The sequence below is a fragment of the Salmo salar genome, chromosome 15 (genome assembly GCF_965601325.2).
Source record: "Salmo salar chromosome 15, fSalSal1, whole genome shotgun sequence".
Taxonomy (NCBI): Eukaryota; Metazoa; Chordata; class Actinopteri; order Salmoniformes; family Salmonidae; genus Salmo; species Salmo salar.
The window spans coordinates 93,934,022-93,961,189 of NC_138305.1; the positions used below are offsets into that span (position 1 = coordinate 93,934,022).

The 27,168-nt window shown below is 42.3% G+C and overlaps 2 protein-coding genes and 1 non-coding gene across 8 annotated transcripts in view; 2 read left to right on the forward strand and 1 right to left on the reverse strand.

Annotated features, from left to right (window-relative positions):
* Nucleotides 1-42: 42 nt before the first annotated feature.
* LOC106572573 (uncharacterized) lies at nucleotides 43-12,357 on the reverse strand. The gene is made up of 5 exons (XM_014146872.3): nucleotides 12,257-12,357; nucleotides 9,770-10,102; nucleotides 9,359-9,670; nucleotides 8,987-9,143; nucleotides 43-1,374 (listed from the first exon to the last, which is right to left on the reverse strand). The coding sequence occupies exons 1-5, from the start codon at nucleotides 12,288-12,290 to the stop codon at nucleotides 1,266-1,268; spliced, it is 945 nt and encodes a 314-aa protein (XP_014002347.2). The 5' UTR covers nucleotides 12,291-12,357; the 3' UTR covers nucleotides 43-1,265.
* Nucleotides 12,358-13,932: 1,575 nt separating this feature from the next.
* ptpn22 (protein tyrosine phosphatase non-receptor type 22) overlaps nucleotides 13,933-27,168 on the forward strand; it is a 32,670-nt gene continuing 19,434 nt past the window's right edge. For 3 of the 6 annotated variants that reach the window (XM_014146799.3, XM_082962165.1, XM_082962166.1), the window contains exons 1-7: nucleotides 13,935-14,438; nucleotides 21,363-21,471; nucleotides 21,566-21,642; nucleotides 21,742-21,837; nucleotides 22,468-22,506; nucleotides 22,652-22,723; nucleotides 23,127-23,186. In XM_014146799.3, the coding sequence (XP_014002274.2) occupies nucleotides 14,313-14,438; nucleotides 21,363-21,471; nucleotides 21,566-21,642; nucleotides 21,742-21,837; nucleotides 22,468-22,506; nucleotides 22,652-22,723; nucleotides 23,127-23,186 (579 nt within the window). In that variant the 5' untranslated portion in view covers nucleotides 13,935-14,312. Of the gene's footprint in view, nucleotides 14,439-21,362; nucleotides 21,472-21,565; nucleotides 21,643-21,741; nucleotides 21,838-22,467; nucleotides 22,507-22,651; nucleotides 22,724-23,126; nucleotides 23,187-27,168 lie in introns of all 6 variants that reach the window. The other 3 variants (XM_045696257.2, XM_014146798.3, XM_014146800.3) reach the window with 3 other exon arrangements.
* On the forward strand, nucleotides 26,437-26,512 carry trnaa-ugc (transfer RNA alanine (anticodon UGC)). The gene has a single exon. It is a non-coding gene; the product is annotated as a tRNA-Ala (tRNA).

The window sequence follows — 27,168 nt, forward strand, 5'->3', positions numbered from 1 at the left end:
CAGGGCAATAAAAGCTTGATCGAGAAAGTCATCGGACGAGTTAATCAATCACAGGAAGAACATACGCATTATGAGTTCCTGAGAAATGCAATGAAAGTCACCTGACTCATAAAGCAACATTAGTTTATTTTATGATATCATTCACAGTAAAGGAGGAGACTTCCTGTTTTACTATCACAATAGATATGGTTTACATGTAAGGTTCTGTATTTCCTTAGTCAACCTTGTGTTCTGTTTCGTTGTGTTCTTGAACGTAGCCCTGTTACTTTGTGTTCTTGAACGTAGCCCTGTCTTTCATTTTTGTTCATTGATTTCACCTGTGTTAGTTGGTCTCATCAGCTCCTTATTTAATTCAGTTCATTCTGTTTGTGCCTTTGTGAGGTATTGTTCATTTTGACTCTCTCTACTAAGCCTTTTTCTAGCTCGTTTGTGAGAACCAGTTATAGCCTTCAGTCCTAGTTTTGATTCACCTGCCTTTTTGCCTACCTGTGTATGACCATTGCCTGCCTGTGACCACGATTCCTGCCTTCTGCAAAGGCGAAATAGACACCTGCCGCGCTCTGTGTGTGAATCTACACCTTTTTCTCCCTGAGTATTCATTACAGATGACCAATACAGGCAAATGAATAGGCCTACCCTAAGACAAATATTTGATGGAAATGTATGAACAAGACTATGTATTTTGCCGCTAAAATATATGATAAAATAACACATCCCCCCTGCAGACCAGACAGGATCTGGTGGCTATTGGGTAGGGAATTAGTATCTGTCTCAGGTAAAAAATTTTAAAAAAACTCCCTCCCTGTAAAAAACAATATTACTGAGCAATTAGTTGATTGTGTCATCATGATAAGAAATACAAATGTTTATTTTAGGATTCCATGATATCACTTAAGGTCCTTTCATAATGTAAGCCATATTGAACATGTGATGTTTCAAACTTCCATAACACAATCATTACTGCCCTCCTGTGGCTAACTGTAACTCTTCACATCCTCACTGGCACCTATATTTAAACTATTCTTTTGTGTCAAAACAATTTAAAATATATGAAATATAATATAATCCTACCTTTAGCCTTTGTATAGGTAAGTAGATACACCTATTTACCTTGATGTAGATAGCCAGTTCTATATTTTTAATGTCTCTGAAGGATGTTGTTATATGACGACAATGACAAAGGAGTTAGCTAAAGTACATATATCTGCGACTAAGGTAAAACAAAGTGGTCAGTTTGCCAAAGGAAACTTTCATAGACTGTTGAATCACACTTGTGTAGGTCTGCACTTGTGCACAAGACACACAGCTGCTATCAGAGTAGCCAGGAAAAGCCAGCGCAGGACCTCATACCAAACAGGCAACAATGCCCATGCCCTGAAAAACAAACAAAAAGAGTTATGATTGAAAATCGCTCTTTGAAAATGAAATTCCACATTACATACAGTAGTAGTCTAAATATTTAATTCCCACAGCAGCATACACAGTACAATTGTTAAGAGTTCACAGTACATCCTTTATTTGAAAACTGACACCTTCATCAATGCCCAGTGGTGGAAAAAGTACCCAAATGGCATACTTGAGTAAAAGTATAGATACCTTAATAGAAAGTTACTCAAGTAAAAGTCACCCAGTAAAATACTACTTGAGTAAAAGTATGAAAGTATTTGGTTTTATATATACTTAAGTATCAAAAGTAAATGTAATTGCTAAAATATACTTAACTATCAAAAGTAAAAATATAAATCATATCAAATTCCTTATATTAAGGAAAGCCAACGGCACCATTTTCTTGTTTTTAAAATATAGTGATAGCCAGCGGCACACTCCAATACTCAGACATTATTTTTAAAAATCATACGCTGACCAACTGGCAAGTGTCTTCACTGACATTTTCAACCTCTCCCTGTCCGACTCTGTAATTCCAACATGTTTTAAGCAGACCACCACAGTCCCTGTGCCCAAGAACACTAAGGTTACCTGCCTAAATGACTACAGACCCATAGCACTCACGTCTGTAGCCATGAAGTGCTTTGAAAGGCTGGTCATGGCTCACATCAACACCATCATGCCGGAAACCCTAGACCCACTCCAATTTGCATACTGCCCCAACAGATCCACAGATGATGCAATCTCTATTGCACTCCACATGGCCCTTTCCCACCTGGACAAAAGGAACACCTATGTGAGAATGCTATTCATTGACTACAGCTCAGCGTTCAACACCATAGTGTCCTCAAAGCTCATCAATAAGCTAAGGACCCTGGGACTAAACACCTCCCTCTGCAACTGGATCCTGGACTTCCTGACGGGCTGCCACCAGGTGGCTTGGGTAGGTAACAACACATCCGCCACGCTGATCCTCAACACAGGGGCCCCTCAGGGGTGAGTGCTCAGTCCCTTCCTGTACTCCCTGTTCACTCATGACTGCACGGCCAGGCACGACTCCAACACCATTACATTTGCCGATGACACAACAGTGGTAGGCCTAATCACTGACAACGACAAGACAGCCTATAGGGAGGAGGTCAGAGACATGGCCGTGTGGTGCCAAGACAACAACCTCTCCCTCAACGCGATCAAGACAAAGGAGATGATTATGGACTACAGGAAAAAGAAGACCGAGCACACCCCCATTCTCATCGACGGGGCTGCAGTGGAGCAGGTTGAGAGCTTCAAGTTCCTTGGTGTCCACATCACCAATAAACTAACATGATCCAAGCACACCAAGCACACCATGAGGGCAGGACAAAGCCTATTCCTCCTCAGGAGACTGAAAAGATTTGGCATGGGTCCTCAGATCCTCAAAAGGTTCTACAGCTGCACCATCGAGAGCATCCTGACTGGTTGCATCACTGCCTGGTATGGCAACTACTTGGCCTCTGACCGCAAGGCACTACAGAGGGTAGACTCCTGAACATCTAGTCAAATGGCTACCCAAACTATTTGCAGTGCCCCCCCTCACCCCCTCCACTGCTACTCTCTGTTTTCGTCTATGCATAGTCACTTTAATAACTCCACCTAAACTCAGCAACAACAAAAAACATCCTCTCACTGTCAACTGTGTTTATTTTCAGCAAACTTAACATGTGTAAATATTTGTATGAACATAACAGGAATCAACAACTGAGACATAAACTGAACAAGTTTCACAGACATGTGACTAACAGAAATGGAACAATGTGTCCCTGAACAAAGAGAGGGTCAAAATAAAAAGTAACAGTCAGTATTGCGTCTCCTCCTCATAGACTGCACCAGATTTGCCAGTTCTTGCTGTGAGATGTTACCCCACTCTTCCACCAAGGCAACTGCAAGTTCCCGGACATTTCTGGGGGGAATGACCATCACCCCTGGTGAGACAAAACCGTGACTCGTCAGTGAAGAGCACTTTTTACCAGTCCTGTCTAGTCCAGCGACGGTGGGTTTGTGCTCATAGGCGACGTTGTTGCCGGTGATGTCTGGTGAGGACCTGCCTTACAACAGGCCTACAAGCCTTTTGTCCAGCCTCTCTCAGCCTATTGCGGACAGTCTGAGCACTGATGGAGGGATTGTGCATTCCTGGTGTAACTCGGGCAGTTGTTGTTGCCATCCTGTACCTGTCCCGCAGGTGTGATGTTCGGATGTACCGATCCTGTGCAGGTGTTGTTACACGTGGTATGCCACTGCAAGGACAATCAGCTGTCCATCCTGTCTCCCTCTAGCGCTGTCTTAGGCGTCTCACAGTACGGACATTGCAATTTATTGCCCTGGCCACATCTGCAGTCCTCATGCCTCCTTGCAGCATGCCTAAGGCACGTTCACGCAGATGAGCAGGGACCTTGGGTATCTTTCTTTTGGTGCTTTTCAGAATCAGTAGAAAGGCTTCTTTAGTGTCCTACGTTTTCATAACTGTGACCTTAATTGCCTACTCTCTGTAAGCTGTTAGTGTCTTAATGACCGTTCCACAGCTGCATGTTCATTAATTGTTTATGGTTCATTGAAGAAGCATGTGTTTAAACCCTTTACAATGAAGATCTTTTATTTGGATTTTTACAAATTATCTTAGAAAGACAGGATTCTGTAAGGGACGTTTCTTTTTTTGCTGAGTTTACATGTACAGTCGTGGCCAAAAGTTTTGAGAATGACACAAATATTAATTTTCACCAAGTCTGCTGCATCAGTTTGTATGATGGCAATTTGCATATACTCCAGAATGTTATGAAGAGTGATCAGATGAATTGCAATTAATTGCAAAGTCCCTCTTTGCCATGCAAATGAACTGAATCCCCAAAAAACATTTCCACTGCATTTCAGCCCTGCCACAAAAGGACCAGCTGACATCATGTCAGTGATTCTCTCGTTAACACACGTGTGAGTGTTGATGAGGACAAGGCTGGAGATCACTCTGTCATGCTGATTGAGGTCGAATAACAGACTGGAAGCTTCAAAAGGAGGGTGGTGCTTGGAATCATTGTTCTTCCTCTGTCAACCATGGTTACCTGCAAGGAAACACGTGCTGTCATCATTGCTTTGCACAAAAAGGACTTCACAGGCAAGGATATTGGTGCCAGTAAGATTGCACCTAAATCAACCATTTATCGGATCATCAAGAACTTCAAGGAGAGCGGTTCAATTGTTGTGAAGAAGGCTTCAGGGCGCCCAAGAAAGTCCAGCAAGCGCCAGGACCGTCTCCTAAAGTGATTCAGCTGCGGGAACAGGGCACCACCAGTACAGAGTTTGCTCAGGAACGGCAGCAGGCAGGTGTGAGTGCATCTGCACGCACAGTCAGGCGAAGACTTTTGGAGGATGGCCTGGTTTCAAGAAGGGCAGCAAAGAAGCCACTTCTCTCCAGGAAAAACATCAGGGACAGACTGATATTCTGCAAAAGGTACAGGGATTGGACTGCTGAGGACTGGGGTAAAGTCATTTTCTCTGATGAATCCCCTTTTCGATTGTTTGGTGCATCCGGAAAAAAGCTTGTCCGGAGAAGACAAGGTGAGCGCTACCATCAGTCCTGTGTCATGCCAACAGTAAAGGATCCTGAGACCATTCATGTGTGGGGTTGCTTCTCAGCCAAGGGAGTGGGCTCACTCTAAATTTTGCGTAAGAACACAGCCATGAATAAAGAATGGTACCAACACATGATCCGAGAGCAACTTCTCCCAACCGTCCAGGAACAGTTTGGTAACGAACAATGCTTTTTCCAGCATGATGGAGCACCTTGCCATAAGGCAAAAGTGATAACTAAGTGGCTCGGGGAACAAAACATCAATATTTTGGGTCCATGGCCAGGAAACTCCCCAGACCTTAATCCCATTGAGAACTTGTGGTCAATCATCACGAGGCAGGTGGACAAACAAAAATCCACAAATTCTGACAAACTCCAAGCATTGATTATGCAAGAATGGGCTGCCATCAGTCAGGACGTGGCCCAGTTGTTAATTGACAGCATGCCAGGGTGGATTGCAGAGGTCTTGAAAAAGAAGGGTCAACACTGCAAATATTGACTCTTTGCATCAATTTCATGTAATTGTCAATAAAAGCCTTTGACACTTATGAAATGCTTGTAATTATACTTCAGTCTTCCATAGTAACATCTGACATCTAAAGACACTGAGGCAGCAGACCTGGGGAAAATTAATATTTGTGTCATTCTCAAAACTTTTGGCCACGACTGTACATATTACCTCAACTAACCAGTGCCCCCGCACATTGACTCTGTATCGGTACCCCCATGTACATTTCCTTGCGAAAGTATTCACCCCTTTGGCATTTTTCCTATTTTGTTGCCTTACAACCTGGAATTAAAATAGATGTTTTGTGGGTTTGTGTCATTTGATTTACACAACATGCCTACCACTTTGAAGATGCTAAATAGTTTTTGTGAAACAAACAAGAAATAAGACAAAAAAGCAGGAAACTTAAGCGTGCATAACTATTCACCTCCTCAAAGTCAATACTTTGTAGAGCCACCTTTTGCAGCAATTACAGCTGCAGGTCTTTTGGGATATGTCTCTGTAAGCTTGGCACATCAAGCCACTGCGATCTTTGCCCATTCTTCAAGGCAAAACTGCTCTAACTCCTTCAAGTTGGATTGGTTCCTGCTAGTGTACAGCAATCTTTAAGTCATACCACAGATTCTCAATTGGATTGAGGTCTGGGCTTTGACTAGGCCATTCCAAGACATTTAAATGTTTTCCCTTTAAACCACTCGAGTGTTGCTTTAGCAGTATGCTTAGGGTCATTGTCCTGCTGGAAGGTGAACCTCCGTCCCAGGCTCAAATCTCTGGAAGACTGAAACAGGTTTCCCTCAAGAATTTACCTGTATTTAGCACCATCCATCATTCCTTCAGTTCTGACCAGTTTCCCAGTCCCTGCCGATGAAAAACATCTTCACAGCATGATGCTGCCACCACCATGCTTCACTGTGGGGATGGTGTCCTCGGGGTGATGAGAGGTGTTGGGTTTATGCTAGACATAGCATTTTCCTTGATGGCCAAAAAGCTCAGTTTTAGTCTCATCTGACCAGAGTACCTTCTTCCATATGTTTGGGGAGTCTCCCACATGCCTTTTGGCAAACACCAAATGTGTTTGCTTATTTTTTTCTTTAAGCAATGGCTTTTTTTAAATGCTGTAACGTAACAAAATGTGGAAAAAGAGAAGGGGTCTGAATACTTTCCAAATGCACTGTGAAGACAATAGTGCATTGATGCCATATTAAGTCAGTTAAGATGGCGTTTAATGGAGACACACACAGTTTGAGCTACTCACCGACATACATCTGGTGTATTAGAAGCAGTTATTGGTACCATGACTGTCTTCCAATTATTATTTTTTATTACACAACGATTGACCACGAAGATTGCCATTTTTCCATTTACCATAATGGAGGGGGTACTGTTTTCTGCTAACAATGCCTGCAGTACAGCGGTCGGCCTTGAACTTCCATGGCTTCAGTGAGAGGGGGCAGTCATTTTCAAATGCTCTGGACCCAGGAACCTGTCTTCACCTAGCAACCAAACACGGTGGAAGTCTCCAAGTGTCTAGATAATCTTTCATCTTTTTCAGCAATAACTCCACATATTTCAGTTGCCAACTTTACATGAGCTTGTAGCCTTTTTTGAGATGAAGTATAGTGTCCATTTATCAGGTTGTTTAGCTAGCTTCATTCAGCACCAAATTATGTAGACACGCTGAAATGTACAGAGCTTACCCCAAGCTTACCTCCACAACATGTTTAGGCAATGCACATACACAAAATATGAAATTGGCTCAATGCAACGAAGGAAGCAGCGAGGCCTATGTTGACCCTATTGTTGGCTAACAGCCAATTTCTGTACTGAATGAAATATTACCACTACCTTTTTAAAACCATGTCTATTTTGATTTCCATAATAAAAAGCATGAGCTGGCGTACACCCAGAGAAAATTATTTAGTGTAGAGGTGCTGACTAACGGCGAACAAACTGTAAACAATAATAATAAGCACTCAATATATATATAAACTTCCAGTAATTTATTGGGTAAAACACCAACTCTTTTATTTATATATCTTTTGTTGTTGTATTTTACCCCCCAATGGACTCGGGAGACGAAGGTCAAGTCATGCGTCCTCTGAAACATGACCCGCCAAACTGAGCTTCTTAACACCCACCCGCACCAATGTGTTGGAGGAAACACCGTTCAACTGAAGACCAAGGTCAGCCTGCAGGCGCCCGGCCGTCCCAAGGAGTCACTAGAGCACAATGAGCCAAGTAAAGCCCCCCCCTGCCAAACCCTCCCCTAACCCAGATGACGCTGGGCTAATTATGCGCCGCCCTATGGGACTACCGATCACAGGCAGTTGTGATACAGCCCGGGATCAAACCCAGGTCTGTAGTGGCACCTCTAGCACTGCGATGCAGTGTCTTAGACCGCTACGCCACTCGAGAGGTCCTTATTTTTATATCTTTATTTCCCAAACACAATTCAACCCAATCACAATCACATGTAGGTATTTGAATCATTTTAAGCATGTTTTAACAGGCTCAACACCTAACAAACACTTGCCATTGGCTCAACGGTTAGATCAACTTATCCCAAGGCAAACATTTTGACTATATTAGCCAACACAGGACACAGCTACAACGATGCCCTTTCATTCTAGGTTTAGGACCTCATATTGATGCTTATAGAGACCCAAACTGATGTATAGAACAATCTTAAAATGATCTACTTTGGTTTAGATACAAGCATCATGAAACCTCTAACACAATAAATTAATTTCATTTGGTAAAAATCAATTTTTTGGACCCAACTTGATTACCACTTTTTCCATGTGGTTTCTTCCTACACAAACTATATGAAATGACCTCTTTCTAAATATTTGGTCAAATGGTACATTTTCTGTATGGTTTCCTAGAAACAAGTGTGGCTTAACTTACCCATTTTCCACCCCTTACCCCACTCTCCCATACATAGTAGTAGTCTTCAGATCTCTTTTTTACAGCAGCATACACAGTACAGTTTTTAAGAGTGCACAGTACATCCTGTACTTGAAAATGGACAACTAAAATATATGCAACCTCTTAACAGCGCTACTGCACTGTGCCTCTTTATGCAAACCTTTGCTACACTGCCACCAAACAACAGACATAACATGCTGACAGACTGATCACATCAAAGGAAGTCTAGCTGCACTGCTTCTTCAAGACATGTCACATTATGTTACTGGGTAACATGCTTCAGCTCAAGGTGTGCTAATGTGGATCTGGTGGAAATAGATAAACATAGAGGTTACACAAAGGTTAAACAGAGGTTACACAGCAGTTACACAGAGGTTACATAGAGGTTACACAGAAGTTACACATAGGTTACACATAGGTTACATAGAGGTTAAACAGAGGTTAAACAGAGGTTACACAGAGGTTACACAGAAGTTACACAGAGGTTACACAGAAGTTACATAGAGGTTACACAGAAGTTACACAGCGGTGACACAGAGGTGACACAGAGGTGACACGGTTCTGACCTACTGTAATGCCGATCCTGGTGTGTTTGATTGACTGTTGAGGACAGGTTGCTGTTGGTTCCAGGTTGATAGGGTTCTTCTGTCAGATGGCCAGTAGAACGCAGAGGTGTGGATGTGCTTGTCTTCAGTCTGTCACTACAGTCATAGCTACTCTGGCCTGGTGGTGTTGAAAAGTACATATGCATGGATTGGAAATAGTTATTATACTTTACTTTAAACTTTATTTGTCATGAGAAGCTACATGTTTAGGATAAATGAACTTGGGTGTCTACTTAGTATGTAGTTTTGCTGATGTGTTTTAGTTTTAGTTTTGCTGATGTGATTTGTTCCTACTTAATCAACCACATTCAAAAGTATTTTCTCAGCACTTACCCTCCATAGCAAAACTATAGATGCAGTCCTCCTCAGAGGGCTTCAGAACCTGCAGCGAAACCATCCCACTATGCTGGCTGCTCACATCGTTGCTGGCAGTGCAGTAGTACTGGCTGTCTTCTTCCACAATGCCACAGTGTAGGTGCAGGTCTGCTGAGCTCTGAAACTGGATGTCCTGGGGTTGGGTGGATTGGTACCAGGTGTACTGGACACTTGTGCCCTGTGCACTAGCACAGTGCACTGTCACAGGCTGGCCCCAGCAAGTGTCTCCCATGGAACCTAGGGGCCATACCATGGGTTTGGACACTGCCACTGGGAGAGAGAGATAGCGAGATGTTATTTGGACAATGCAAAAGAAAAAGGGAAGGGGAAACTTTTGTCAGTAAAAGTATAGAGCAAAAATTATCTTACCAAATGTCACAATTAGATTGATGGAAGTCATGATATCAGCATAGATTGTATCAATCCCAACCCAGTACACTCCAGTATCCTCTAACTTGAGATCTGTCATGATGATGACCAACCCCCTTCGCTGTGCATCTATGATCTGAGACCTGTGTCTGAGCTCTCTGTTGGTGAGGTGATCGGAGTCCATTAGAATAACACAGGTTGACCTAGACTCCCCACGACACCAGTACTTCTTACTGAAGAGGTACCGGTTTGTTTGGTACTGGCAGAACAGACTGAATCTACTCCCGACATTGGCCTGGATTACTGTTTTGTCACACTGAAGCTGGACACTTGCTGGGAAAAGAAACACAACAAATAGTTAGATAAATCATCATTGTTGGTCAACAGCCCTTTCAGACCTATAGAATATATTTTAAAAGATGTTCTGCAGGTTGAAAATAGCATTTTCTGTGTGCTGATGTACACTGGATAGTATTCTGTATGCAGTAAATGGTCATCATCAGTGGTGTAAGAAAATATACTGTGCAGGTACATATCTACCTCATATACAGTATATACAATACCAGTCAAAAGTTTGGACACAATTCCTCATTCAACGGTTTTTCTTTATTTTTACTATTTTTATTTTAAAATATATTTTAGATTTTAGATTCTTCAAAAAAGCCACCATTTGCCTTGATGACAGCTTTGCACACTCTTGGCATTCTCTCAACCAGCTTCACCTGGAATGTTTTTCCAACAGTCTTGAAGGAGTTCCCACATATGCTGAGCACTTGTTGGCTGCTTTTCCTTCACTCTGCAGTCCAACTCATCACAAACCATCTCAATTGGGTTGAGGTCGGGTGATTGTGGAGGCCAGGTCATCTGATGCAGCACTCCATCACTATCCTTCTTGGTCAAATAGCCCTTACACAGCCTGGAGGTGTATTGGGTCATTGTCCAGTTGAAAAACAAATGATAGTTCCACTAAGCGCAAACCAGATGGGATGGTGTATCATTGCAGATTGCTGTGGTAGCCATGCTGGTTTAGTGTGCCTTGAATTGTAAATAAATCACTGACAGTGTCACCAGCAAAGCACCCCCACACCATCACACCTCCTCCTCCATGCTTCACGGTGGGAACTACAGATGCGGTGATCATCCGTCCACCTACTCAGCGTCTCACAAAGACACAGCGGTTGGAACCAAAAATCTCAATTTGGACTCATCAGACCAAAGGACAGATTTCCACCAGTCTAATGTCCATTGCTCGTGTTTCTTTGCCCAAGCAAGTCTCTTCTTCTTAATGATGTCCTTTAGTAGAGGTTTCTTTGCAGCAATTCGACCATGAATGCCTGATTCATGCCTCCTCTGAACAGTTGATGTTGAGATGTGTCTGTTACTTGAACTATGTGAAGCATTTATTTTGGCTGCAATTTCTGAGGCTGGTAACTCTAATGAACTTATCCTCTGCAGCAGAGGTAACTCTGTGTCTTCCTTTCCTGTGGCGGTCCTCATTAGAGCCTGTTTCATCATAGAGCTAGATGGTTTTTGCGACTGCACTTGAAGAAACTTTCCATATTCACTGACCTTCATGTCTTAAAGTAATGATGAACTGTCATTTCTCTTTGCTTATTTTAGCTGTTCTTGCCATAATATGGACTTGGTCTTTTACCATATAGGGCTATCTTCTGTATACCACCCTTACCCTGTCACAACACAACTGATGAGCTCAAACGCATTAAGAAGGAAAGAAATTCCACAAATTAACTTTTAACAAGGCACACCTGTTATTTGAAAAGCATTCCAGGTGACTACCTCATGAAACTGGTTGAGAGAATTCCAAGAGTGTGCAAAGCTGTCATCAAGGCAAAGAGTGGCTACTTTGAATAATCTCAACTATAAAACATATTTTGATTTGTTTAATACTTTTTTGGTTACTACATGGTTCCATATGTGTTATTTCATAGTTCTGATGTCTTCACTGGTATTCTACAATTCCCATGGGGGCCAGTACGGGAAAAAATGTATGAAATGTATGCATTCACTACTGTAAGTCGCTCTGGATAAGAGCGTCTCCTAAATGACTAAAATGTAAAAAAAATTAAATGTAGAAAATAGTACAAATAAAGAAAAACCCTTGAATGAGTAAGTGTGTCCAAACTTTTGACTGGTACTGTATATAATGGCAACCCTGTTGATGATGATAATGTATATGATTGGAAAAAAGGGTGTGAGCGTTAATCAGACCGAGGAAAAATCAACACAGTTGTGGTTTGATATCATTATGTACTCACAGACAGGCGTAAGTAGGACAAAGTATGCTGAATACAGTTTCAGAGGAATTCTACTGTTACTGTATATATGTTCATCCCTTTGATATCAAGTAATGTTATGTACAATTGTGAGGGCATGAAAACAGGACATTTCTTTCAAACAAACTGGTTGAAAAGGAACTGTAAACACGTTGTAATTACTACATTTAAAAGTTGATTAAAATATACTTACTTTGACACAGCAACAGGAGATAAAGGACCCTCATCTTGGTAAGACTAATGTCTTCTACCAGCCGTCTCTATCTCTGAACCTATACAATAGCAATTAAACCTGTGAACGAGGTTATTGTAAGATGAAGTGTTGGTTTGATAAAGAGACAGGATGTCACCGAAATGGACTGTGGTTAGTGTGGCATCCTCCTCTGCTCAGAGAGCTTCAGAGGTGTGCAAAATGTATCGCCATGTAGGATGTGAATAGACCCTCTATAACGAGATCCAATTGGCATTATTCACCCTGTTCAATTTCACTGATATACAGTATTAGGCTCAGATGAATTTGGTTTTGGTTTAATCATCCATAATACATAATCATACAATACAACATTAAAATGTATAGGTCTATGCTGCTTCAAATAGTTATTTGTCGGGGGTAGAGAGTACTACTATTTTGAACCATTCTGCTCCAGGACCATTCAATTATGCAATTTTATAGACCTTCCACTATGTGTCACCCAAGTATATAATAAAGAAAGGGGAACCTGTTGATTGGTGATCACTGCCAACATCTGATTCTTTGGTTTTGAATTTTACTTTATTGAGAAAGTAAAATCCAGATGCTGAAAATGTAACACACTCAGAGATTTCCTACATAGAGATCACACACACAGAGATTACACACACAGAGATCACACAAATAGAGATGGCATACACAGAGATTACACACACAGAGATTACACACAGAGATTACACACACATAGATTACACACAGAGATCACACACACAGAGATCACACACACAGAGATTACACACACAGAGATTACACACAGAGATCACACACAGAGAAATCACACACACAGAGATTACACACAGAGAAATCACACACACAGAGATTACACACACAGAGATCACACACAGAGAGATCACACACACAGAGATCACACACACAGAGAAATCACACACACAGAGATTACACACACAGAGATTACACACACAGAGATCACACACACAGAGATTACACACAGAGAAATCACACACACAGAGATTACACACACAGATATTACACACACAAGCAACAACACAGGAGTTGGTCTGACAATAGTCAATACAAGCAGAAGAGGGAAAGTGAATGTACCAAGTAAGTACTTGTACTAATATATTGTTTATAGAGACATGACACTATCAATATGAGTACAACTGGTACTGGAACTTTGATTCCATCTCTCTCTCGCTCTCTCGCTCTCTCTCTCTCTCTCTCTCTCTCTCTCGCTCTCTCTCTCTCGCTCTCTCTCGCTCTCTTGCAGTAGATCCAATAGGAACTGTTTAGACAGCTTTAGCCCCATAGCATCTCTACAATTCTACCAGATATTTCAATAAGGTGAGATTAACATGGATGTTTCAGGAGTTATGAATCCGAAATGGTAATGGACTGTCACTTTGCTTAGTGCCTGACGGTCGGTGGACCAGCTGGACTGTGGGGGAAAACGCCAGACAGAAAGAGAGAGGGAGTTACCAGTTTTACAGGATCTAGCCAGCCTTCACCTTGACTCCGCACCACCCCTCCCTCCTGGCCCCTCCCTCCTGGCCCTCCCTCTCTCCTCCTGGCTGCATGTCCTGAATGTGGTTCAACAGGCTGGACCGCCTCCGGCACGCTCAAGGGCAGGGTTTCCCAAACTTGGGTACACGTTTTGGTTCTTGCCCTAGCACTACACAGCTGACTGAAATAACCAGCTAATCATCAAACTTAGATTATCTGCATCAGCTGTGTAGTGCTAGGGCAAAAAACAAAACTTGGCCCCCGGGGGGGGGGGGTGCTTCGGAGCGTGGCTGGCTCTAGGACCCAGTGAGAGAGACACAAGGGGGTGTGGTGATAATTTTTTTTATCTGACCACAGAACCTTCTAGCTTGCTGCTGCTGCCTCCTTGAACTGACGACAGCTCTGACAGTGCCTTGTGCCTCTCACCTGGCCCCTTGGAACAGAGACACCCCCAGCCACCCGGAACCTGACGGCGGGCCCCCTGTCCATGGTCCCGTGGCCCTCTGTGTCCTGACATGCCAGGCAGCAGCAGCACATGTGTAGCCCCAGCAGCCCAGCCATGGAGCAGCAAGCCTGGATACTGAGGGGCTTCCTGGCTCAAGTGGAGAGCAAGGAGGCTGAGGAGGAGGAAGCGGAGAGTGGCTTCACAGGGGAGTTCTCGGTGAGTTCATCTATTTATTTGATCACTTTTCTCACTGTATAAAAAAGTGGATTTAGTCTTATGAGTTGGAGTGGTGCAGACCTCACCTGTCCTGTGATGCTGAGTGTTTACAGTTTGTCTAAACTTCGAGAGCATGTGAGGGAGTGTATTTGTTTTTATGTGAGTGTGTGTGGACAAAGAGAGAGTGCTGTTGTGATAAGCCATACTGTTATTCCACTGAGCAGAACTCTGCCAATTGTCCAAGAAGAATTTCACAAAAGAACGCCATGTTCAGAGACATACTATTTCTGTTATGTGGTTTCTGTATGGGTTGTTCCTGTATGGGTGGTTTCTGTATGGGTGGTTTCTGTATGGGTTGTTTCTGTATGGGTTGTTTCTGTATGGGTGGTTTCTGTATGGGTGGTTTCTGTATGGGTTGTTTCTGAATGGGTGGTTTCTGTATGGGTGGTTTCTGTATGGGTGGTTTCTGAATGGGTGGTTTCTGTATGGATTGTTTCTGTATGGATTGTTTCTGTATGGATTGTTTCTGTATGGATTGTTTCTGTATGGGTTGTTCCTGTATGGGTTGTTTCTGTATGGATTGTTTCTGTATGGGTTGTTCCTGTATGGGTTGTTTCTGTATGGGTTGTTTCTGTATGGGTTGTTTCTGAATGGGTGGTTTCTGTATGGGTTGTTCCTGTGTGGGTTGTTTCTGTATGGATTGTTTCTGTATGGGTTGTTCCTGTATGGGTTGTTTCTGTATGGATTGTTTCTGTATGGGTTGTTCCTGTATGGGTTGTTTCTGTATGGATTGTTTCTGTATGGGTTGTTCCTGTATGGGTTGTTTCTGTATGGGTTGTTCCTGTATGGGTTGTTTCTGTATGGATTGTTTCTGTATGGATTGTTTCTGTATGGGTTGTTTCTGTATGGGTGGTTTCTGTATGGGTGGTTTCTGTATGGGTTGTTCCTGTATGGGTTGTTTCTGAATGGGTGGTTTCTGTATGGGTTGTTTCTGTATGGATTGTTTCTGTATGGATTGTTTCTGTATGGATTGTTTCTGTATGGGTTGTTCCTGTATGGGTGGTTTCTGTATGGGTGGTTTCTGTATGGGTTGTTCCTGTATGGGTGGTTTCTGTATGGGTGGTTTCTGTATGGGTTGTTTCTGAATGGGTGGTTTCTGTATGGGTTGTTTCTGTATGGGTTGTTTCTGTATGGGTTGTTCCTGTATGGGTTGTTTCTGTATGGATTGTTTCTGTATGGATTGTTTCTGTATGGGTTGTTCCTGTATGGGTTGTTTCTGTATGGGTAGTTTCTGTATGGGTTGTTTCTGTATGGATTGTGTCAGTCAGTCCCCAACTACTGCTTATTAGCTTCCTCTTATTGCACTGCTGCCTGTTTCTGAAGGCCCCCATACAAGTACGATGATCGACAGGCACATTTGATGTTACTGATGCAGAAACCCCCCGCCTCACCACCCTGTACGCACATACACACACATACACACACACACACACATAAACACACACATACACACACACACACACACACACACACGTAAACACACACATACATACATACACACACACACACACACACACACACATACACATATACACACATAAACACACACACATACACACATACACACACACATACACACACACATACACATACACACACACACACATACACACACACACACCCACACACATAAACACACACATACATGCATACACACACACACACACACATATACACACACACATACACACACACACATATACACACACACACATACATACACAAACGCATACATACACACACACACATATACACACACACACACGCATACACAGATACATACACACATACATACACACATATACACACACATACACATACACAGATACATACACACATACACACACACATACACACACACACATACACACACACATACACACATACACACATACATGCACACTAGTGATGAGCGAGTTGACTCATAGCCCGCAGTCCCCGTACGGGATTAGGATAATTCAATATTGTGTGGCTGAAGGGCGGGTGGGTGGCAGGCGGGTTGAATAAAGAGAAGCAATACCTTAAAAAATCCATAAATGTAATTATTGTGCAGTTTATATAGTCTACATTGAGGTTTTTCTTTCATTATTTTAGGCTATCTGGTATTACTGCATAAGCCTAAACGTTAGGGTTTAACTGTAGCCTACGCTCGCCAAATAGCCTACACAGCCAATCGCCAAATAAAGCTTCTGGGAAGGGCAGAAAAAGTTAACGTCAATCCGCGGAGGCAAAAAGGACATTGTCGATGTTTAATTCAATAAGACACAAGCTGCAAAAGGAAAGTTGAAAATAAAGAGAAGGGAGGACCCGAAAAGTAATGTTTGGAAAAGAGTTGGGGGAAGTGGTTAAAGAGGAAGATAATAGTGCCGGCTATGTTATGTGTGATGATTGTGAGGCTCTATACAAATTCAACAGTCACATGACGGGACTTCAAATAGGCCTATAGCATGTCAAGGGATCTGTGGCCTACTGTTTAGATGGGTTTAACGGAAACTGAAATCTGGACATTGACTAACCAGAATAAACTACTGTTTTTGGCAAAGTCCAAAGACCTGATTAATACTAGTCCCATGTGAATAGACATCCCTGTGTTTTGAGAGAAATGTTTGAGTTTGACAGGTGTTGCTCGTGGTTTGAGCAAGAAAACAGCTGATTACATAAGCTGAAAGATGTGCTGCGCATAGCCTATACAGACCCCTTTTTCCACATTTTGTTACGTTATAGCCTTATTCTAAAATGTATTAAATAAAATGTACCCCTCATAAATCTAAACACAATACCCCATAATGACGAAGTGAAAACAGGTTTTTAGACATTTTTGCAAACGCATTAAAAATAAAAACAGAAATACCTTATTTACATAAGTATTTATACCCTTTGCTATGAGACTCGAAATTCAGCTCAGGTGCCTGTGGTAAATTCAATTGATTGTACATGATTTGGAAAGGCACACACCTGTCTATATAAGGTCCCACAGTTGACAGTGCATGTCAGAGCAAAAACCAAGCCATGAGGTCGAAATAATTCTCCGTAGAGCTCCGAAACAGGATTGTGTTGATGCACAGATCTGGGGAAGGGTACCAAGAACACAGTGGCCTCCATCATTCTTAAATGGAAGAAGTTTGGAACTACCAAAACTCTTCCTAGTGCTGGCCCCCCGGCCAAACTGAGCAATCGGTGGAGAAGGACCTTGGTCAGGGAGGTGACAAAGAACCTGATGGTCACTCTGACAGAGCTCCATCGTTCCTCTGTGGAAATGGGAAAACCTTTCAGAAAGACAACCGTCTCTGCAGCACCCCAACAATCAGGCCTTTATGGTAGAGTGGCCAGACGGAAGCCACTCCTCAGTAAAAGGCACATGACAGCCCGCTTGGAGTTTGCCAAAAGGCACCTAAAGGTGGCAGAATCATGCTGTGGGGATGTTTTTCAGTGGCAGGGACAGGGAGACAAGTCAGGATTGAGGGAAAGATGAACGGAGCAAAGTACAGAGAGATCCTTGATGAAAACCTGCTCCAGAGCACTCAGGACCTCAGACTGGGGTGAAGGTTCACCTTCTAACAGGACAACGACCCTAAGCACACAGCCAAGACAATGCAGGAGTGGCTTCAGGACATGTCTCTGAATGTCCTTGAGTGGCCCAGCCAGAGCCCGGACTTGAAACCAATCTAACATCTCTGGAGAGACGTGAAAATAGTTGTGCAGCAATGCTCCCCATCCAGCTTGAGAGTATCTGCAGAGAAGAATGGGAGAAACTCCCCAAATAAAGGTGTGCCAAGCTTGTAGCGTCATACCCATGAAGACTCGAGGCCGTAATCGCTGCCAAAGGTGCTTCAACAAAGTACTGAGTGAAGGGTCTGTATACTTATGTAAACGTGATTAAAACATTTTTTATGAGGTTTGTGTGTAGATTGTTGAGGGGAAAAACAATTTAATACATTTCAGAATAAGGCTGTAACGTAACAATACTTTCCGAATGCACTCTATATGAAGGGCCTACACGTATCGACTTTCACAGTGAATGTTTTTGTTACATTTTGTGGGATTGAATTAAACATTGCCAAATGCATCATGAAAAAATATTGCACCTCTGGAATAACGGACATTCTGGGGTAATAAATACATAACCAACGTTCTCTAGTAATACTAGTCCTGTGCGAATATGGCTACACCCTGAATAATAACACCCACAGATTTAAGTATTTTTTGCAATAAAATTATACACCAAATATAGGCAAAATTTGGATGTGGGAACAGGAGTGGAGAAAATTATTTATTTATTTCTGCGTCTTGAGAGAATGCAATGCTCAGTTAGATACCATCTGTAAAGGTGCTGTCTTCATCATGAAAGCTGATAGTATTTCAACCACATAAAATATGCATCGAAGCTGAACTGAAATCTTATCAGAAACAGGTTGGGTGGTTTTCATAGCTTTCTTTTTCCTTACAATAGGTCAAACTGATGTCATTTGGACATTTTGCTTTATTGTATTTTCTCTCCAGTCCCTAAACATCTTTGCACCTTGAAAGATGACAGAGAAAACTTCAAAGATGTCAACTAGATTGAAGCATTCATTCTATCGATCTATTACATTATTCTGTTGAGTAAGGGTTAATTTAGACTTCTAGGGCAACATGTAATGACAAAAGAGAAGCTACATGTATCTAATTATAGTCAAGTTGACTAACAAATAGACGACCAAAATTTGGGAAATTATCTAAGTTATCTAAACATATCTAAGTCAGGCAACACCTATTAAAACCTCTCTAGGAAATGTGGGACGCTAGCGTCCCACCCCGCCAACAACCAGTGAAATAGCAGAGCGCCAAATTCAAAACAACAAAAATCTCATCATTCAAATTTCTCACACATACAAGTATTATACACCACTGATAATCTTCTCGTTAATCCAACCACAGTGTCCAATTTCAAAAAGGCTTTACGGCGAAAGCATAGCATTAGATTATGTTAGGACAGCACCTAGACAAGAAAAACCACACAGCCATTTTCCAAGCAAGGAGAGGCGTCACAAAAACCAGAAATACAGCTAAAATTAATCACTAACCTTTGATGATCTTCATCAGATGGCACTCATAGGACTTCATGTTACACAATACATGTATGTTTTGCTCAATAAAGTTCATATTTATATAAAAAAAAACATTTTACATTGGCGTGTAATGTTCAGAAATGTTTTGCCTCCAAAACTCCCGGTGAATGAGCACATCAATTTACAGAAATACTCATCATAAACTTTGATAAAAGATACAAGTGTTATGCACAGAATTATAGGTAAGCTTCTCCTTAATGCAACCGCTGTGTCAGATTTCAAAAAAGCTTTACGGCGAAAACAAACTTTGCAATAATCTGAGTACAGCGCTAAGACATCAAAACCCGCCATTTGGAGTCAACAGAAGTCAGAAATAACATTATAAATATTCACTTGCCTTTGATGATCTTCATCAGAATGCACTCCCAGGAATCCCAGTTCCACAATAAATATTGGTTTTGTTCGAGAAAGTTCATCTTTATGTCCAAATACCTCCATTTTGTTTGCGCGTTTAGTCCAGCACACACACCCAGACGAAAAAGTCAAAATAGTTCCATTACAGTTCGTAGAAACATGTCAAACGATGTATAGAATCAATCTTTAGGATGTTTTTATCATAAATCTGCAATAATATTCCAACCGGAAAATTCCATTGTCTTTAGAATTGAAAGGAAAGGCAGCTCGCTCTCACGGCCGCGCGCATGTTTGAGCTCATGCCAATTTTCCAGACACATGACTGAATCAGCTCTTATTCTCTTCCCATTCACAGTAGAAGCCTGAAACAAGGTTCTAAAGACTGTTGACATCTAGTGGAAGCCTTAGAAAGTGCAATATGACCCCACAGACACTGTATACTGGATAGGCAATCACTTGAAAAACTACAAACTTCAGATTTCCCACTTCCTGGTTGGATTTTTTCTCCGGTTTTTGCCTGCCATATGAGTTCTGTTATACTCACAGACATCATTCAAACAGTTTTAGAAACTTCTGTTTTCTATCCAAATCTACTAATCATATGCATATTCTGGCTTTTGGGCCTGAGTATCAGGCATTTTACTTTGGGCATGTTTTTCATCCAAGCTACTCAATACTTTTTCCTATAGTTCACGATCAACTCCTTTATCTTGCTCACATTGAGAGAGAGGTTGTTGTCCTGACCTCCACCCTATAGGCTGTCTCATCGTTGTCGGTGATCAGGCCTACCACTGTTGTGTCGTCAGCAAACTTAATGATGGTGTTGGTGTCATGCTCAGCCACGCAGTCGTGGGTGAACAGGGAGTACAGGAGGGGACTGAGCACGCAACCCTGAGGGGCCCCAGTGTTGCCTACCCTTACCACCTGGGGGCAGCCCGTCAGGAAGTCCAGGATTCAGTTGCAGAGGGAGCTGTTTAGTGCCAGGGTCTTTAGCTTAGTGATGAGTTTGTGGGCACTATGGTGTTGAACGCTGAGCTGACGTTAAGCTTTGGCAGTGGTATGGTGTCACAGTGTTACCCACTGAGTGTACAGTACATGGGTGTGATTATAACACTGACTCTACACTCAGAAACAAAGGTGCTATCTAGAACATAAAACTGAATCCATAGGAGAACCCTTTGAAGAGTTACTAGACTCAGACATAGGAACTGTGACAACTGCAATCTCATTGGCTGTATGGCTACTTACTTCCAGTTCCCCAGAGGAACACGGTGTTTAGACACCCTTATATTTAGCCACACAGGTCTGGGTGATAGACTGAGATAACCCCTTCCCTCCTGCACCTGCAAATATATGCCTAGTATTTTCTAATATTTTCCTCACTTCTTTCTCACTGTTACAGAGGCTCAAACTCCAGTCCACCAAGTACCGCACTGACAAAACCTACCCCACCAAAGTAGCGGAAAAGCAGGAGAATGTGAAGAAGAACCGATACAAGGACATTGTTCCCTGTAAGTCACGTTTTACAGTTACAGTCTAATGTAGTGTTTTGAAGTGGTATATTTATGCAGTCCTCACTACAATACTGTCTTCATCTCCCCTCAGTTGACCACAGCAGAGTGAAGCTGTCCCTTACCACCTCCAAGAATGACAATGACTACATCAATGCCAGCTTCATTAAGGTAGGGTGGCAGGACTTGATCTTGGTATACTAGAAGACACAATAGAAGAGTATCTGGAGTAGAGTCCCAGTGTGTGTGACCATATGCTCTGTACCCCAGGGAGTGTCAGGGGCCAGGGCCTACATTGCCACTCAGGGCCCTCTACCCCACACCGTGCTGGACTTCTGGAGGATGCTCTGGGAGTACAACATAGAGGTACCACTCTGTCTGCCTGTCAATCTCTGTGTGTATGTCTCTCTCTCTCTCTCTCTCTCTCTCTCTCTCTCTCTCTCTCTCTCTCTCTCTCTCTCTCTCTGTCTCTCTCTCTCTAGGGTTGTTCCATGACATTTCAGCAAGCCATGATACCTACCATCTCAGATTGTTCTGAAATTGTTTCTGTAGTTAAACAGATAGGATAACCTTTCCTAAAACATTATGTTGTTGAAATATAATTTGATATCTGAAAAATTAAGCTAACACATTTTAATTCATATGATTAATATATTATTCAATGATTATAGTATAAAACATCCAATTTGGACCAAACTTTTTTCTAACAATGAATAAGACATCCACCGACCCCCCAAACTTCACGCCAATCCCACCCCAACAACGAGTAAATAGATTAGATTTTTGTTGTTGATGATTAGATATATTATCAGTTCTCTATGCTTGACAAGTAGTATTGAACTGTGGCTCTGAGTATTGTTTGATCATCCACGATTTCAGAACAATCTGAGATGGTGGGTGTCGAAATCCTATTTTTTGTGCTTTTGAGGTGGAACAATCCCCCTGTCTTTCTCTCTCTGGTGATGTTGCACTGATGGGGATCTTGTCTTCTATCAGGTCATAGTGATGGCTTGCAGGGAGTATGAGATGGGCAGGGTAAGTCACTCTCTATGCTCATGTTTACTATATTATTACACTGCATTTCATAGTCATAGACTGTGGTTAATATTAGGTCAGTGTTGTAGCCTGTTGCTCATTGAAGACAGATTGTTTGTAATGTGACCCACATACTCTTTTGTAGAAAAAGTGTGAACGCTACTGGCCGGAGAAGCAAGAGGAGCCATTTGTTTGTGACCCGTTTACTATTTACTGCGTGAGTAGTAGGCTACTTCTTCCCTCTCTCTGACCACTTCCTGCTTTGGTTGGTTCTCTTGTCCTCACAAGACAACCGGCCTCCTAAACATAACTATGTTATCAACACTACAGTTAGCAGTAGTCATGAATGGTAGATGAATACAACCTTATTGAAAAGCCAGATACAAAAAGATACAGGCATATACAAAAGTCCCTTGATGTGCTTAGTACTTTTTCCTCTGGCATTCTAATTTATAGGGTTCTGCTCAAATATGCCTGAAATATACATAAACATTAATAATCACTCATGTGTGAAGTACATGTAGTATACTAATGTCATTTCCAAGTTAGAAAGAATAGCGTCTGCAGGTTTTCTGTGTGAAAATAATGCTAAACTGCCAACACTGTGTGTTTGTGTACAGGACTCAGAGGAAAGTAAAGGAGACTACGTGAGCAGAAACTTGAGGGTGACCTATCGTAATGTAAGAACTGTTTATACCCTTATTATAAACTGAGAAGGAGTGATAATTAGAAACGGTCATGTGAAGAATCTGCGGACAAGACATACAGTGCCTTCGGAAACCCCTTGACATTTTCCATATTTTGTTACGTTACACCCTTATTTACAACCTTATTCTAAAATGGATTACATTTTTTTTAAATCCTCAGCAATCTACACACAATACCCCATAATGACAAAGCGAAAACAGGTTGTTAGACATTTTTGCAAATGTATTAAAAGTAAAGAACAGAAACACCTTATTTATTCAGTATTCAGACCCTTTGGTATGAGACTTGAAGTTGAGCTCAGGTGCATCTGTTTCCATTGATCGTCCTTGAGATGTTTCTACGACTTGACTGGAGTCCACCTGTGGTAAATTCCATTGATTGGATATGATTTGTAAAGCCACACACCAGTCTATATAAGGTCCCACAGTTGACAGTGCATGTCAGAGCAAAAACCAAGCCATGCGGTCTGTGTTTTGAGAAAAATGATTTTGACAGGTGTTGCTCGCGGTTTGAGCAAGAAAACAATAACTGATTTGATGAACTGAAATAAGTGCTCCGCATAGCCGATACATGAAGGGCCTACATGTGTCAACTTTCACAGTTAATGCTTCTGTTTATATGTTTTCTGCGAATGAACTGAACATCGCCAAATGCATCATAAAAAAACATTGCACCTCTGGAATAACGGACATTCTGGGGTAATAAATACAAAACCAACGTTCTCTAGTAATACTAGTCCTGTGCGAATATGGCTACAGCCTGAATAATAACTCCTACAGATTTAAGCATTTCTTTTAATAAAATGATACACCAAATATAGGCAAAATGTTGACTTGGGAACAGGAGCGGAGAAATAGATTTATTTATTTCTGCATCTTGAGAGAATGCAACGCTCAGTTAGATACCATCGGTAAAGGTGCTGTCTTCATCATGAAAGCATCATAAAAGCTGAAAGTATTTCAACCACATAAAATATGCATCGAAGCCGAACTGAAATCTTATCCGAAACACGTTGGGTGTTTTTCCCAGATTTCTTTTTCCTTACAACCTGAAAATCTTCCCCGTTTTTTATTGATGTATTGTATTTTCTCCCCAGTCTCTAATCTTCCGCGAAGATGACAGAGTAAACTTCACTGGTGTTAACTAGGTTGCAGCATTCATTCTATATATCTATGACATTCTGTTGAGAAAGGGTTTATTTAGTCTTCTAGGGCAACATAATGACAAAAGAGAAGCTACATGTATCTAATTATTGTCAAGTTGACAAAAAAATAGCCTATCAAAATGTCGGAAATTATAAGCAGAAACATATCTAAATCAGTTCTGTCAAAAAATCTTTCTGCAGTCTTTGACTGTAGCCTACAGCACATTGTCTATATTATCAGGTTAGGGTTGGGTGTGGGCCTCAGATTTTCACATTATCACATATAGTCGGGCAGTTGCGGATGGGTTATTAGCAATTGTGGGTGGGTGAACAAATAGCTGACCTGTGGCACTACACACAAGTAGCCACCATCTATGAGAGCAAGTATTAATGCCCTGGGTTGGTGACCGACTAGCCCAGTTAGACTCACGTGTATCCTGCCACTCACTCACTCACTCACTCACTCACTCACTCACTCACTCACTCACTCACTCACTCACTCACTCACTCACTCACTCACAACCAACACTGCTTGAGACCCCCCATTGAAATCCATCTGTTTAAGCTAGAGATATGTTTTTTTTTTGCATGGGGTGCATCTCAATCCATCACATCCGCTGATGTCGGCCCTCCACATCTGCGGTGGAAGGTGGCAGAGCTACAGCGGTGTTAGTCAGACCAGGAGACAATCCTGAAAATCGGTCTTCTCATAAAAACTGTAGCGTCCGACCAGTTTGGGTGTTCTCCTTTTCACTCTACGACCCACACGAGTGTAACAGGACTCGTCTGAAGGTAACCTGATATCGGTACAAAAAAATGTGTGGATGTTAGTAGGCCATTTACACGTCAAAACGTTTACGAGTATTTCTACAGTAAAGAAATATATTATTCTGCGCTTTCTTATATCGATCAAATTTATTTAAATCAATTAAATGTATTTATAAAGCCCTTCTTACTTCAGCTGATGTCACAAAGTGCTGTACTGAAACCCAGCCTAAAACCCCAAACAGCAAGCAATGCAGGTGTAGAAGCATGGTGGCTAGGAAAAACTCCCTAAAAAGGCAGGAACCTAGGAAGAACCTAGAGAGGAACCAGGCTATGAGGGGTGGCCAGTCCTCTTCTGGCTGTGCCGGGTGGAGATTATAACAGAACATGGCCAAGATGTTCAAATGTTCATAGATGACCAGCAGGGTCAAATAATAATAATCACAGTGGTTGTAGAGGGTGCAACAGGTCAGCACCTCAGGAGTAAATGTCAGTTGGCTTTTCATAGCCAATCATTCAGAGTATCTCTACCGCTCCTGCTGTCTCTAGATAGTTGAAAACAGCAGGTCTGGGACAGGTAGCACGTACGATGTAAGGGTCAGGATTCCATAGCCGCAGGCAGAACAGTTGAAACTGGAGCAGCAGCATGACCAGGTGGACTGGGGACAGCAAGGAGTCATCAGGCCAGGTAGTCCTGAGGCATGGTCCTAGGGCTCATGTCCTCTGAGAGAGAGAGAGAAAGAAAGAGAGAGAGAGAGAGAGATCATACTTAAATTCATACAGGACACCGAAGACAGGAGAAATACTCCAGATATAACACACTGACCCTAACCCCCGACACATAAACTAATGCAGCATAAATACTGGAGGCTGAGACAGGAGGGGTCGGGAAACACTGTGGCAGTGTTTAACCCCACCCACACAAAGATCACCCCATGGCACACACCCAAGGGGGGGCGCCAACCCGGACAGGAAGATCACGTCAGTGACTCAACCCACTCAAGTGACGCACCCCTCCTAGGGACGGCATGGAAGAGCACCAGTAAGCCAGTGACTCAGCCCCTGAAATTAGGTTTGAGGCAGAGAATCCCAGTGGAGAGAGGGGAACCGGCCAGACAGAGACAGCAAAGGCAGTTCGTTGCTCCAGTGCCTTTCCGTTCACCTTCACACTCCTGGGCCAGACTACACTATCATAGGACCTACTGAAGAGATGAGTCTTCAATAAAGACTTAAAGGTCGAGACCGAGTCTGCGTCTCTCACGTGGATAGGCAGACCATTCCATAAAAATGTTGCTCTGTAGGAGCCACACTGTGGTCCCGTGTGGCTCAGTTGGTAGAGCATGGTGTTTGCAACGCCAGGGTTGTGGGTTCGATTCCCACGGGGGACCAGTACAGGAAAAAAATGTATGAAATGTATGCATTCACTACTGTAAGTTGCTCTGGATAAGAGCGTCTGCTAAATTACTAAAATGTCAAATGTAAAGCCCTGCCTCCAGCTGTTTGCTTAGAAATTCTAGGGACAGTAAGGAGGCCTGCGTCTTGATTTCAAAACAAACTTCCTATTTGTCATTTTTGGACAATCAATTCATTTCCATGGGCTAATAGCAGTAAGGCCAAATTCAATGTTCCATAAAATAAATGTTTTATGCATTTCTTTTTTAGACCTACAGGGGTCCTAAAATTCTAAATTGAATAGCTAAATGATCCTTGGTATGGCCATCTTAAAACAATTCCGTATGTCAGCTTATTAGAAACCCAGCTCAGGCCCTTAGACTCTTAATGCTGGACACTTCTTTTTTTTCTTTTTTTTCTTTTACCCCCTTTTTCTCCCCAATTTCGTGATATCCAATTGTGATCCAATTACGATCTTGTCTCATTGCTGCAACTCCCCAACGGGCTCGGGAGAGGCAAAGCTCAAGTCATGTGTCCTCTGAAACATGACCCACCAAACTACGCTTCTTAACAACCACCCGCTTAACCCAGAAGCCAGCTGCACCAATGTGTTGGAGGAAACACCGTTCAACTGACGACCGACTCAGAGGCCT